At 54.4% G+C, this 15051-nt stretch overlaps 2 protein-coding genes across 2 annotated transcripts in view; both read right to left on the bottom strand.

Moving 5' to 3' along the window:
* Positions 1–143: 143 nt before the first annotated feature.
* On the bottom strand, positions 144–6565 carry MTERF4 (mitochondrial transcription termination factor 4). The gene is made up of 4 exons (XM_069495721.1): positions 6530–6565; positions 4806–5304; positions 2978–3162; positions 144–2261 (listed from the first exon to the last, which is right to left on the bottom strand). The coding sequence occupies exons 1-4, from the start codon at positions 6548–6550 to the stop codon at positions 1902–1904; spliced, it is 1065 nt and encodes a 354-aa protein (XP_069351822.1). The 5' UTR covers positions 6551–6565; the 3' UTR covers positions 144–1901.
* A 3075-nt stretch (positions 6566–9640) lies between these two features.
* PASK (PAS domain containing serine/threonine kinase) overlaps positions 9641–15051 on the bottom strand; it is a 46596-nt gene continuing 41185 nt past the window's right edge. The window contains exons 16-18 of the mRNA XM_069465350.1: positions 13374–13507; positions 10334–10480; positions 9641–9792 (exon numbers count right to left, since the gene is read on the bottom strand). Coding sequence (XP_069321451.1) covers positions 9641–9792; positions 10334–10480; positions 13374–13507 — 433 coding nt within the window. The remainder of the gene's footprint in view (positions 9793–10333; positions 10481–13373; positions 13508–15051) is intronic.

The following is a 15051-nucleotide window of genomic DNA, read 5'->3' as shown; positions in this document are numbered from 1 at the left end:
GAGAGTGGCAGTCACTTGGGTGCCACCAAGTGGGACAGTGAGTGAAAACACTGGCACAGACCGCAACGTCTCTGCTTTCAGTTTTGCCCTTGGCCGAGACAGTAAAGACGGACTCCCCGTTCCGCACGGCACGCGGGCTCCGGTGTGAGTGAGGAAACCTCCGCTCCCTCCTGCACCTTCCCGAAGCGGAAACTCCTCCCGCTGGCAAACCGCTGCCACCAAGCTGCCACCAACGTCTGACTCGAGAGGCGGAGTGAGTCACTGAGCTGCTTTTCTTTGTAGTCGTGCTCCAGCGCGAGCCTGCTGGGGACGCAGGGGCATGGCCGCCTCGGCGCTGAGTCCCACAGGACACAGCTCAGCTCAGAGTGTTCCAGTGCACAGGGGCAAGGAGCCCTACTGAAAAATCAGCTATTTTTCCTTTAAATAAAATGCTACAACTATTGCAAGTCCATTTACCATCTGAAGTTGTCACAAATAGACATGTTCACCTTCATGTATTGAGCCAGGCCTCACAGCAGCTTCTCAGCCTGGGCACTGGCGTTTGGGGCTGGGTCACTCCCCCTCGTGCGGGCGTCCTGGGCGTCATCGGACGCTTTGCAGCGTCCCTGGCCTCTGCTCCCCAGATCTCAGTAGCACCCTCCCAGAGGTCGTGACACCACGTCCCCAGAGATCACCAGATGTCCCCTGAGGGTCAAGACGCCCCCCAGGTGAGGACAGTAGCCTTGGAGGATCCTTACTTGGTCTATGTGGGAAAAACAAGGCCAAGCATTGGCGTTTCACATAACTGTTAAAATGCTGCCAGCAGGATCTGAATTTTGGTCCCATCACCAAAAATACTTTCTGCTTCAATCCCATGCCAGCTCCTGAGGAAGGGCTACCTACCTAGAACATTCTAGGTTGCACCAATCCTCTAGGCCCCTCTCAGAGCTCACGCCATCAACGCCAGGCCTCTACCTCAGAGATCACCCCCAGCTTACGTCAAATCCCGTTTCCCTTCCCGACACTTTGAACTGCTCCTCAAACCGAGGGGTCCCCAAGGCGACACTTCCATCTTGGGGGCTGCGGAGAGCTCCCTGCACCCTGGCCCAGCCCACCCCACTCTGTGACCCTCTCCTCTCCTCTCCTCTGGTTCTCGATGCCCACGTGTTACCCGGGCAGGGCAGATAAGCGCTTCAGACCATTCCACGCCAGCACGCTCTGGCTGGACAGGCCACAGGGCCCAAGGCGCCAAGCCAGCCAGTGCCCACTGGCCCAGAGCTGGCACAAAAGCCGGCTTCCCCAGACAGGAGGGCCTGTTCCTCACAAAGGTGGAGAAAAGTACCCAGAGCTTTGCTGGCCTTAGAAGCTGTGCAAAATTAAGCCACACGTTACTAATCGATTTCCTTTTACTCTGCTGTACACTGAATGCAGTTAGGAAGCAATAAGATACTTTTGGATTAAAAACAAGTATTTTTGTGGAAAACCTGCTACTTGTTTTCATAAAATAAAGTGCTATGATGTTCTAAAACCTTATTCTGCCTTCTCATAATTTTATGTCTATCACTAGAAGAAAATATAAAGTGATTCTTGAGCCAGAAGAAGGAACCCCATCCTCCCCGGTCATGGAATTATCACCGAGACATTTAGAATTAAACCAACTTTTCGTGTATTGAGTCCCCTGGATTTTAACAGCTCCAAGTCAGTCTCTTCTTCGGGATGGGCAGGGCCTCCCACAGACACCCGACAGCAGGCTGATGACGCGTTTCCCCTCCTGTCTACTTCTTAGCTGATTTATAATAATTCTTACGTCAAAAGACCAGTTTTAGAATGAAATGTAACTTAAGATCCGAGTGAAGGTCCCAAGAGCTCTGAGGGGAGAGCACACGTCCCTTGTGTCCACGCCCTGCCGCCCCGTCCTTCCTTCATAGCTGCTCCTCCTCATCCTCCTCGTCCTCCTCGTCCTCGCCCAGACTTGCGCTTTTATCATCTGACAAGCCGCTCTCAGACTCCTCGTCCTCTTCCCGAGCCAGGAGCTTCTTAAAAACCTCAAACTCCTCAACAGAAGAACGGGCTGTCCTGGCCAAAAACTCGGCTTCCGACACTCTGAGGATGTCCTTGAGCAGCGGGTTGGGGATCTGCGTCTGCCCCTTCTTATCTGGGGTCTGGTACCGTCCCAGGCGCTCCAGGTACACGTGCCTCTGCTTAATCTTGGTCATCGAGTACTGCAAGAACTCACTCCTGACTATGTCCAGCTGCTTAACTCCCATCCTAAAGTACGCATACTGGAAGACACAAACCCGTTTAGTAATCCCAGGAACAGAGTCTTAAAACCTATCCTTCCACAATCCACAGTAAACCTAAGTTGTCCACAAGCATTCAGAAGGAATTGCCCGATTAACAACAGTAGGATACCCACTCTGTGATACTGATGTTTGTATGACGGGCGGCAGTTTTCAAAGCATTTTCAAATTTATATTGAGAAAAATGTAGCAGAAAATAAAGGGGCAGAAGGGAGAAGTTATAGTTTTCTTCAGCCGGGGGAAGGAAAACTATGAGTATGGAAAGGATAGGCAAAAAATTCAGAAAACATCTTGGAATTTGACCTAAGTTGTCATAAGTATTACTAAAAAATTAGGACAACTGTCACAACTACATTTTCAAAGTCAATATGCAGAACAGATTCTAAAGATAGGAAGGTTTTAACTATTTTAAAATTAGCTATTTCAACCAGAGTCCCCAGGTGGACTCTAAGAATGGGACCGAGTTATACATTATTAATGGCAGAAAAGCTGCAGCACAGGTGTGATCAGTAGTGAAAAAGCAAAAGAACCAGAACCCGAATCTCTGATTCTCTTTGGCCAGCGTGTACAAAAGGAATCTAAGCCTTTCACTCACCCGCTCGCAGGTGAGGTGTCTGAGGCTCTCGTCCTACAGCTGCCCCTCGCTGCTTCGTGCAAAGCCCGCCTTCCCACCCCGTCACTCTGTCCGTCCTCCTCACCTGGAACTTGTACTCCAGTTCCCTGGGCTCCTCTCGAAGCACAGACGGGCATCGGTGCAAAATGCTGGTCACCTGCTGTACTGTGAAGAGGCACTTCTCCTTGAGGACCTGGACAATGTCATCAATGTCCCGTTGATGCATGGTGAAAACTTCAGGGCAACAGTGAAGCACCCTCTTTAGTTTCCCTGCAGAACATTCAAAAAAGGAAAGCACGTCATTCAGGATTTCCCAGAAACCCAAGGGGCTGTGTGCAGCTGATTTAAGCTTGCATTTAAAAACTGAAGAAGGATCTTCTCCCACGGCAGAACAAGTGCCAATTTCAGAGGTAGCTTCCCAGATGCACCATGGAAAGGACACCCCCCCCCCCCACACTGACTTCCTGACACTTCTCAGACTCCCCAGCCCTCCCTCCCTAAATTCCTGCTTTGTTCTGGCATCCAAAGGCACCGACTTTGTATTCTAGGTCTTCCCTTACCCTCCTCACCTACAAAAGAATTCCACGGAGATTTACTAAAGGTTCAGACAGTACGATGGGAGAGTGACCTCCCCATGTTGGGGCTCTGGGTTGATGTTTCCCTCTATAATAAAACAGTCGCTGAAGCATTCGCGAGAGCTGGGAGCCTGAACTCAAGGAGGAGTTCCATAACCGTAACCAAGGTGACAGTAACGCACAGCCACAAATGCTGATGTCTGCCTACTGCGTGACCATATATTCTACCCAAACCAGGGCACTGGGAGTGAAAGAGGCCCTATTAATAACTGCATTAAGATAACTGGTATAAACTGGGACTATTCCAGGCAAATTGGGCTATGTGGTCTTCCTATGGATAGCTGAGCAAAATTTAGTAAATAGAAACTTAAAATCACTTCTTTAAACTGTTAATAAAAATTTTCCTAACATTTGAGCTGGTCATTTTCTTAGAGCGTGAGGAATGAATCTCAGGCTCTGTCGTCACCTCATAAGGCTGTGCCAAGTTTACTAATCAATAACCACAGCACGTAAGGCATTCAGTTCAGCCTTTCAGAGCACATCGTGAGAATACGCTGTCAAGAGAAGTATACGAGGCCATCTTTTTGCTTGTCTTCTAGAGAAGAAGGCCTGTAAAGATACTGGGAAATAGTGGGGTCCTAAACCTTCCCACCACCCAAAACACAAAAAAATCTCACAGGAAGAGTCACTAATGAAAAGAAATCATAGTGGAACTCATCTGGTCAAAGTGAGTAGGGGTCCTTGGAGACCCTCACGAGCCCCCAACCCCCTTTTCCAGAAGGCCCCTAAAGAGATCCAAGGAACTCTGAGGACCCTTGAGGGGTGAACACCGGTGGAGGTGGGGTGGGACTAGCTAGAGATCGCTCGTGTTCTACAGTAAATCAAAACCCTTAGCTGGAATCTAAGGCTTCACAAGGGATGATGTCACTGGCTTTACACCACACACAGACAAAGCACTAAGGTCACTTCAAGTTGATTTAAATATCGAAGTTTACATATTCATACATGTGTCAACATCACACGTCAACATCCACCTACTGAGCGTGTACCATGTGCGCATCACTGTGCTGGGTGTCAGAGACCCCACGGTGAACCAACCGGACAAGAGCCTCTGTCCTGGCATTCAGTTCTCCCTTCTAGTCTTAACGCGCCCCACTTCCCTCCTGCAACGCGCTCTGCAGAGGTGACGCCTTCCTCGCCTCCAAACCAAACCACACATTCCTCCCCAGGAACAACGGACACTTCCGCAGAAACCTTCCCTAATCCATCTCGCCGTAGGCCATTCTTTCCCCAACCCTGACCCCTCTCACCCTATATGAAATCTGCATCTTTTTGTACCTTCTCCAAGTCCAAGCTTTCGCAGGTATATGGAGCGCTTCTTCATTTGCATTATAGACAGTTTCAATAATTGGGGACTTTTCTTCAAGGCTACACACACAGGCTCTGGATTCAGACCCAAGAGCATAAATTCTGAAATGATGTCCAGCAACTGCTGAGGGTTGGCACCTGGGCGTATACTGAGCAATTCATTAACATGGGCATCACTGAAACCCATGTCCAGGAGGGAACTGGTGACCTTCTCTAGCTCCAAGGACCCTCGATCCACAGGAGTCCTCTGCTTCTCAAGGACGCACTGAACAAGATTCGTCCTGCACTCCGGCTCCTTCACATACTTATTGGATCCAGCACAGGATAACTCCTCAAGGTCCCCTCCGCTGGAGGCTGTAGTCAGTTTACGCAACAAAGAAGCAGTCGTTGTTTTCCGTTCTCCAAGACAAGGGGTCTCCCTGGCCATACGGGCCCAGGTTAGAGGGAACAGGCGGCAGCAATCAAGGACCTGTGACACACAGGACCAAAAGAGAATCAGTTCCTCACCACCCCAGTGGAATGGACACCACAAGATTTTTGAGCCAGGGTATTTAGTACCTTGGTTCCATACAAACATAACAGTTGTTATAAGCAATCTGCAAAATCGTACCTGAACTTAAAAAGTCTACATAGCATAAAGTTCACACAGAGAGAACATACGGATCAGAGTCAAGCAGGTGCAGTGTTAGCTTTTGCTCCTTGAAAGGCAGGGACAGGGAAAACTATTTCTAGGCCACCTGGTAAGGTCTGGACCTCAGACGAGTCTCCAGAGTCGTGTATTAGATTCACTGCACAAGAAGAACCTCGTCAGATACACAGTTGACCCTGGAACACCGCGGGTTTGAACTGCTGGGGTCCACTTGCAGGCAGATTTTCTGCTTCTTCCGCCCCGGAGACAGCAAGACCAACCCTCCTCTTCCTCCTCCTCAGCCTAAACACCTTTATGATGATCCATATCCACTTAATATTTTCCTTTGTGATTTTTCTAATATATAGAAAAATGGTTTTCACAGCCAAGAGCCCGATGATTTTCCTAATAGCATTATCTTTCTCTAGCTTACTTCATTGTAATAATACAGTCTGTAACACACATAACGTTCCAAATACGTGTTAAATCGACCGTTTGTGTTATCAGTAAGGCTTCCAGTCGACAGCAGGCCATTAGTAAAGTTTTGGGGGAGTCAAGAGTTACGCGGATTTTCGGTTGGGTTGTTCGAGGGTCAACCGTAATTGGTCTGACGGTCAACTTGCACACAGAAATCCCGTTACCTCAAAAATCTTCAGTGGTTAAGACCAGTGCTTGACAAATTAAGCACAAATCGCCGGAGCCCTCAGAAACCTTCACGCCGGTCCCACCTCCCCCCCGGCGTCACCGACGGCTGCTCCCGGCCAGCCAAGCCGCGGCGCTCACGGCGCTCACGGCGCTCGGCACGGCCCGCGCCCCGCTGATGGTCCGGCTGCCCCTCGGCCGGGAACGGCGCGCAGTCGCCGGGAAACGCGGCCAGAGCCGCGCCGAATGGCAGAGCCACAGGGCCAGCAATGCCGGCGAGACCGACACAGCGTGCCCAGACCGCCCGAGAAAACTCCCGTTGCAAGTCGCCACCACCGGGCCGTAAACACCCGGGGGGCAGCGGCTCCTCCGCGTCTCGGCCCGCCCGCCACCCCCGAAGGGCCCGCACCCCGCGCTACCTCACCTGCCGGCGAAACGCAGCCATAGCGCAGAGGTGACGGCGCCGGCTCTGGCGCCGGAAGCGGCGGCCCTCCCCGGTCCATCACTTCCGGCCCCGCGGTCCGTCGCCGCCGCCCCGCCCCGCGCCAGGGAGAAGCGCGGGCAGCGGGTTCCGTCGCCGAGCCCGCGGGCCGCGACCCCGCCGGGAGCCGAGCCGAGCGCCGCGGCCGCGGCTGGAGCGTGGCCCGGTTCTGTCGCGACGCGCTGCACTGTCCTTCCCGCTTTGTAAAGCTCTCGGCTGGCGCAGCGAACGAGGACCGTGTCCCATGCTTTTGTTTGGATGACTTGGAAATTTCTCGCGAGAGTACGGGCAGCACGGGGTCGTAACCTCAGCTCACACCGGCCGTCTCTGTGGCAACAGTAACTGCGCCGCAGGGCGCGAAAGTCCTTCCGCGGGCAGGGAAAATGGACTCAGTTCCAGATAGAAATGTCCGCGATTTTGACTGTGTGAAAATCTGTACTGAACACGGACACTGGGCCCCCCCCCCCCCCACACACGAAGTCTTTACCGTTTTTAAAAGACTTGACCCAAGTAATAAAATGACGGCAACGGTGGCACAATTCTCTTTATAAACAAAAGCCCTCCCAGCCCCGAGGTCTAGCCCTGGATGAAATGCTGTAACGTTTCAGCCTAAGGTGTTTTCATCCTTAACTTTCAGATCTCGGCCTGTTTGGGTTTAGAGCCGAGGCATAAGGGGACAGTTGTGAAGAAAAAAAGTTGTGCTTTTTCAGCTGCCTAAATTTCACCGCTTGTAAGTCCAAAGCCTTAATTTATAAGCACGTCTTCCTGTTTTATCTACTTTCTGAAATGGGATAAAGGACTTGATTCTTGCATTTACCCATTTACAGAGTATCTGCTCTGTGCCAGGCACCAAGCTGGGTGCTGAAGTATCTATGTCAAAGTATCTTTGGTCAAAAGGATTGTATCAAGGAAGAAAGAGGTAGGTTGCAGTCTGTGTAGAACTGAAGAATTTAGTTGCTTTTGTTGTTTTCATATTATACTATCTAATTTTCTTAGAATACTCAACTGCCAACACCTCAAAATAAATTGTGTTAATGCTTTTCCACCAAAAACCTATGGAGAAAATCCTGTGAGTCACCCCAATTCCTTGGAAAGAACAGTGGAACCTGAGCAGGTTGTCCAGCTCCAGAAATAGAGCAACAGCTGGGTGCAGGGAGTGCTATGAAAACTGACAACGTGTTCAGTCTTTTGTGAAGACGTTGCTTTCTTAAACCACACTTGAAACATGGAATGGAAAAACCCTCAGCCTCAGCCTCAGAACTTTTCTGTCCAGGTTATTTCTGCAAAGAACACTTGCTTGCAAAATGCCTTCCACTGCCATCTGTCAGATGAGCTTTAATTATTTTTTCTTATAAAGAAGTAACAGTTCTTGGAGAGCTAGGACTTTGCATTCTGAGCCCATTACATACCTCTCTGAAAAACACCATTCTCTAACATCTTATGTGTTAGAAGCATCAGAAACACTACAAAGAAAAAAACATTTGGAGTTCTTAGAGTATCAGAAAACTCATTTGAATTCTGAAGAGTAACTAACTTCCTATTTTACTCTGTTCCTCTAAAAACCCTGCACCTTGAATGTCCCCGATGGAGGAGGGTCTCCCTCCACATCCCCGACCCCGCAACCTCATCAGTCACTTACAGTGTCAGGGAGACTGAGGCAGCACTTTCTGAAGAAAGGGGCTGGCGATCCCCTATGCCTGTTAGTTGGGACTAAAACTAACTCTGCTTTGACCGTCCTAAAAGAAACAGTCGAGTGCCTCCTAGATAACCACTAGAAACTGAGCACAGCCACACTGGGGGCAGCCTGGCCCCCACGCTGCTTCCAGGGGATTCTGAGGAGAAGCCTTGGAATCTGTAGAAAAATGTCCGTGCAAGAGACGACGTGTAGGGAAAAGGGAGATGTTTCGGTGGTTGTTTTTGCTTTATTCCTGCTGTCTCTGCAGGGAAACAAGATGAAAGTTTTCATAATCACCCCTAGCCTCTCCTTGCTCTCTAACAGATATGAAATAAAACTGGATTTCACCTGCGATTTCATGGCGATTCTCTCTGAGAGGGGGATGGACCGGAGCCTGAGAGAGGGAAGCAGGCAGCTGAATATGTGAGAACTACACTGGGGACCCAAGCAACGCTGAGGGGCTGACAGGGCTGGAGCCCCTCATGGAGACACAAAGGTGGGCCTGGGCCCATCACATAGACACAGAGGTGGCCTGGGAGCCCCTCATGTAGACAGAGATGGAACCTGGACCCCGCACACAGACACGGAGGTGAGGGCGGGGTGGCTGTGGGACACTGGGCGGCTGGCAGCAGCGTGCCCTATGCTGGCAGCAGAGTCCTGCTGCAGTGCCCAGGCAGATGGAAGGGCAGTCCCTGAGAACAGCACGCCCTCCCTGCCCAGTCTTCTCGGCTGGCCTGAGCCCTGGGACCACCCCTGGCAGGGCCCATCTCTGAGAGGGACCCCAGACTGGCCGAGGCTAGACTTCCCTCCAGCTGCGGCAAGTGGGGTGGACAAATGGAAAAATAAAGAAACCAAGTGCTTCTCACAGCCAGCAAGCTGGAACGAGTCATACCATGGAAGTCAGGATAATAGTTTACTAGCAAAGTTGTTTTAATTTGAGAAGTGTCCGAGGAAATAAATTAAGGAAACAGTCCTGCTGTTGGCTCATGGTTCCTACAGACCCCACACGTCTCACTCGGATGAGCATCGGCCACGTCAGAGGAAGCACAACACGTGCACATGTGCAAAAGTAGAAAAAGAACTAAAACACTCTTTTATGCCTTTCAGAAGTTCACAAAGTAAAAGCCCTTTAATAGTATCAAGCAAGTGAACACTGGAATGTTTTCTCAGGGTCATGAAAAAAGTGAATTCCAAGTCAGTTTTATAAACCTAAAATAATATAATATCATTGGCTTTTGTTCTAGCATTTATCAAACTTACACATAAGTTTTCAGAAGGTGAAATGGGCCTAATTCTTGAGAATTCACCTTCTCCAAATGGCTGGGGCCTGAAAACCACAGATTTTCCTGACTGAGTAGACAAGAGCAGGAAGCTAGTGTTCAGCCGCTCAGCGGAGCGAGGTCACCAGGACGCAGACAGCACTGGCCGCTAGAGCCTCCTATGGGGTGGGGGCCCCCCGAGAGCTCCTGCGCTGCTTCACTCAGGCTCCTGCTCCCCGTCTCCAGACTGGCAGTGGACAGAACTCCGCTCTCTGAGGAGAGAAGAAGGCACTGTGTCACGCGCTAACAACACCCGATTCTAAACCACTTTGCTCTCGCTAGGAGTCCTGGAATGGAAGACTTCAGCGGGCCGTACTCTGGAAGTGCAGACCCTGCCTCGGTGCTGCAGGAGCTGAGCCCTGACGGCAACACCAGCTCCATCGATGGCACCGAGTAGTAGCCAGGAGTCTTGTCGGAACATCCAGGGCTAGAGCATCACACTCAGCATCTCGGCATCCTCCCCATCAGCCCTGCAGACCATCGGCCCCCGACCCCTCTGTCAGGGGCTGCCATGGGCACTTGCCCACCTTCTGAGGCCCACAGCCACGCTGAGAACCCCAGTAGCCTCTCGGGGTCTCTGGACAGAATCAAGCCCCAACAGGTGACAGGCCAGCTAAGGCCCTGACATTCGTGTCCAGGACAGCATGGAGGAGGGAGCCTCCTTCTCCTCCTCCTGACCCACGAAGGCAGCCTAGGGACCTGCTTGCTCCAGGCAAAGCCACGCAGGGCGGGAGGCATGCCCAGCAGCCTCACCTGGCTTGGTTACTCGACACACCTCTTCCCACGTGTAGTCAGCGAGGTTCACGGGCTGCGTCACCCACGGGTCTGTCACCAGCTTCTCTAAGGTGGTGCGCTGCTCAGGGGCAGGCTGGAGCAGCCCAGACACCAGGCTCATGAGCTCTGGGGACAGACAACAGATGGTGAACCAGGCTGGTATCAAGAGGCACACATTGCAACACTGCAGGCTCCTGGGTGCCCACCCCGCAGGGCCTCTGCCTGGGCGGGAGACAGCCCGACCCCTGGGGCTCCAGCACTCGGCCTGTGAGCGTGGAGAGAAGCTGTGGGAGGTGTGTGTCGCCTCAGACATGAAAGCTTGGCATTCATCTCACTCAACCAAAACCCAGCCGGTGTGAAGGTTCTCAGGGGCCCTGGCTATGCAGAGCTGTGAACAACACAGGGGGTTAACATGACGGCGGGGGGAAGGAGGCAGCCATCGGGGTGTCCGCCGCCGGTCCCCATGAGAAGCCAGCAGGAGGTCTGAGAGGAGCCCCCAGCCTGGAGTCTGGATTTGGGTCCTGTTTCCTCTAACAACACAGATGTCAACTCAGCCAGGGCCACGCTGAGCCTCACTGTCCCTGGGGACCCATCCTGCGAGCCCAGTGAGAGAACACAAGGAACAGCCTCCCGGAGGAACAGCATGCCGCAGGGACCATGGTATTCCAGGAATCCAGAACTTGAGCAAAGCCCTAAAACTCCTCTTCTGGGCTGCTACAGACTGAATCACGCCCCCCGACGAGTCACATGTTGAAGCCCTATTCCCCAATGTGGTGGTGGTAGGTGGTGGTGAGGGCTAGATGAGGTCATAAGGGTGGGCCCCCGTGATGGGGTTAGTGTCCTTCTAAGAGGAGGAAGAGACTATTGACAATAAATGACTGTTACGGAATCACAGAAGGTCAAGGTGGGAAGGGACCTTAGAGCCCTGTGGTGCAGCCGCCCCGCTGAGGGGAAAATGCAAGTTTCCCACCACAGGAGAAAACACCGCGCCAGGCCAGCTTGGAGTGCTCGACAGAACTGCCACAAAACACATCAGGCAAATCCCAGAGAGTCACTGGGCGGGAGGGCTGTGCCTCAGCACCTTCTCGGGGCAGCGGCAAGTGGGCTAAACCTGCCCTGGACCTGCTTTAACTGACCTGTGACACCCTTCTGCCAACTGTGATGCTAACCTCTCTGCCCAGTGGAGAATGACAGTACCAGTAACATGACACGGGGCGCACGAAGGCACCGAGGATGGCACTGGCCATGCCTGACGTGCGATGACACGACGTGAGAGCTCTGCAGAGATCTGAGGTCGGGCGACACCAGCAGACAGTGCAGTTCTGCTCTCCCAGCAACTCTGGCACCACCCGGAGCGAGTGTCTGGGGACCTGAGTGTGCAGGGAACGGGCGCCTGTGCAGGGGGTGGACGGACACCCCACGCACGGCACCACCCGGGGCGAGTGTCCGGGGACCTGAGTGTGCAGGGAACGGGCGCCTGTGCAGGGGGTGGACAGACACCCCACGCACGGCACCACCCGGGGCGAGTGTCTGGGGACCCGAGTGTGCAGGGAACGGGCGCCTGTGCAGGGGGTGGACGGACACCCCACGCACGGCACCACCCGGGGCGAGTGTCTGGGGACCCGAGTGTGCAGGGAACGGGCGCCTGTGCAGGGGGTGGATGGACACCCCACACACGGCACCACCCGGGGCGAGTGTCTGGGGACCCGAGTGTGCAGGGAACGGGCGCCTGTGCAGGGGGTGGATGGACACCCCACGCACGGCACCACCCGGGGCGAGTGTCTGGGGACCCAAGTGTGCAGGGAACGGGCGCTTGTGCAGGGGGTGGACGGACACCCCACGCACGGCACCACCCGGGGCGAGTGTCTGGGGACCCGAGTGTGCAGGGAACGGGCGCCTGTGCAGGGGGTGGATGGACACCCCACACACGGCACCACCCGGGGCGAGTGTCTGGGGACCCGAGTGTGCAGGGAACGGGCGCCTGTGCAGGGGGTGGACGGACACCCCACACACGGCACCACCCGGGGCGAGTGTCTGGGGACCCGAGTGTGCAGGGAACGGGCGCCTGTGCAGGGGGTGGACGGACACCCCACGCACGGCACCACCCGGGGCGAGTGTCTGGGGACCCGAGTGTGCAGGGAACGGGCGCCTGTGCAGGGGGTGGACGGACACCCCACGCACGGCACCACCCGGGGCGAGTGTCTGGGGACCGGAGTGTGCAGGGAACGGGCGCCTGTGCAGGGGGTGGATGGACACCCCACGCACGGCACCACCCGGGGCGAGTGTCTGGGGACCTGAGTGTGCAGGGAACGGGCGCCTGTGCAGGGGGTGGACGGACACCCCACGCCCGGCACCGCCGGTGAGCCCATCGGTGGACGTGTCTGAGTCCTTCTTTGGTCTCTCAGCTCCATGTCAGTTTGGGGGGTGGTTTCTCTACATTGTCCTCGGATTCCCGTAATGCCTGACTGCCCATCACACCCCCACTGGTGCCCTGGGGCTCCTGCCACAGCCCTGCCAGACTCGGGGTGCTTTCTGGCGTCTGAGCCCACGTGCGCCTCCCCTGCTGGCCCCCACTCCCGATGCCCCGGTGGGAGCCGAGCTTCCTGCTGCCACGTGGCCCTTGTGGACAGCTCCCGGTGCAGCTGAAGCCCCACAGCTTCCACTTGGGCTGCTGCGAGTCACATGGCTCCAGCCACCGACAGGCCCACGGGACGGGGTTTCTGGCCCAGGTGTGCCTCTGACAGTTACTATACGGCCAAGTTGACTGACTGCAAGTCTGTTTCTCACAAGAGGACATCTAAGATCCAAAGGGGAACACTAATAAAACTTAGATTATCAAGACGTTTTAAAGTCATATTCAAATTGTCCTTACGTTCAGATCAAAGTATTAGCTGACTAGAAAAGAAAGATCAGTGAGCTTGTCGGTGAGGATGAAGAGACACTGAGAACAGAGAGAATGAGAATGAGCTGCCGGTTTCCAAGGACAGGGCCAGCTGCCCGTCACCTGCGGCTCATGCACCTGCAGACACCAGGTACGGCGGGTGTATCGCAGCCTCCACAGTCTCCTCCAGCTCGCAGAAGGGGTTCTCCTCAAAGATCAGGGTGTACAGCGTGACTCCCAGAGACCACATCTCCAGCTCCGGCCCTCGGTAGCTACGAAGAGGAAGAGAAAGTACAGGGTCTCACGCACATGCGGCCAGGCTGTTTCTGGGACACTCACTACACTCCTCAGCCAGGACCTCAACCGCGGCCCGTCTGCCCTCGGTGGGGGTGGTGAGCCCTAGGGCAGCACAGAGGCCGGTCAGGAAACACAAGCCGACCACGAGGAGGAGACAGTGCACGCGGCTCCGGGGGGCAGAGCCAGCGTCTACCTGGGACAGGAGAGCTTCCTGGAGGAAGCAGAGCGCGAGCCGCTCAGCCTTGCGGAGGGCCATGAGAGCCACAGCCAGCCTCAACACAGGGCACGTGCCCTTCAGAAAGATGGCCGGGGTGACAACCTGAAGGACGCTCAGGGACCAGACCAGAGCAGGTGGGAAATGCTGGAGGATGCAGGATGCAGCGGGCGACGGCAGGAGGGATGGAGAGGAAACTGAGAGGGGCCTGGGAAGCGGCCTCTCTCCAGAGTCGCATCAGACAAGGCAGCCGAGAGAAACTGCAGCGGTGAGAAGAGGGCCCAGCACAGACCCTCCACTGTCCTGGGGACATCAGGACAGAAAACCGGGCCAGGGGACGAAAGCCAGGCTCGGAGGAGGGGCCGTGACAGAGGGGAGGGTGCAGCGAACAGATTTCGGGGCGCAGGCGGCATCATGGGCAGAAGCCAAGCCACGCCCACGGGCTGAGTGGGGAGGGGCCCCCAGCACAGACCTGGGGACGCAAGCGGGCGAGAGGGTGCACAAGCTGGGGCGAGATCAGATGCGACAGCTTCTGTCTTTGTGCTGTTTGTTTTTTAGAGAGACATTTCAAGAATTTTAGAAGTTGAAGAGAAAATCCAATAGAGTGAAACAGGGCCAGGAACTCTTCCCGTAAATGGCCAAACAGGAAGTATCTCAGGCTTGGGGGCCACGAGGTCTCTTTCTGGCACCCCAAGGGCAGCCAGACAAGACCTGGGCAGCCGAGCTTGGCTGTGTCCCACAAACCCTCCTGACAACAAGCGGCAGGAGACGCGTGTACCCACGGCACGGCAGCCTCACCCCCACGGCCGAAAGGCGGGGGCAACACAGACATCCACCTGCCCATACAGGGCTAAACCCAATGCGAAGTATACACACACGGTCGGGTATTATTCAGGCTGAAAAAGGAAGGAAATTCTGACACCGGCTACGACAGGGACGAACCCTGAGCACACCGTGCTGAGTGAGACAGTCACGATGGACAGACGCTGCATGATCCCACCCAGAGTCCCTGGAGCTGTCGGACTCGGAGACAGAAGGTAGGGCGGTGGGTGCAGGGCTGGGGCTGGGGGGGGTTAGTGCTTCATGGGGACGAAGTTTCAGTTTGGGAAGATGGAAAATTCTAGAGACGGATGGTGGTGATGGTTGCACAACGTGAACGTGCTTGATGCCGATGAACTGTACGCTTAAAGATCTATACTTTACCACAATAAAAAACAATAAATTTTAACAAACAAATGGCGGGCTGGATCTGGACAAGGACCGTGGTGTGCCGACTCCCAGAGCAGAAGGCCATGAAAACGAGGA

The sequence above is a fragment of the Eulemur rufifrons genome, chromosome 1, assembly GCF_041146395.1.
Source record: "Eulemur rufifrons isolate Redbay chromosome 1, OSU_ERuf_1, whole genome shotgun sequence".
NCBI classification, from domain to species: domain Eukaryota; kingdom Metazoa; phylum Chordata; class Mammalia; order Primates; family Lemuridae; genus Eulemur; species Eulemur rufifrons.
Note: the sequence above shows the minus strand (reverse complement) of the source record. Positions and strands in the feature narration are given on the sequence as shown.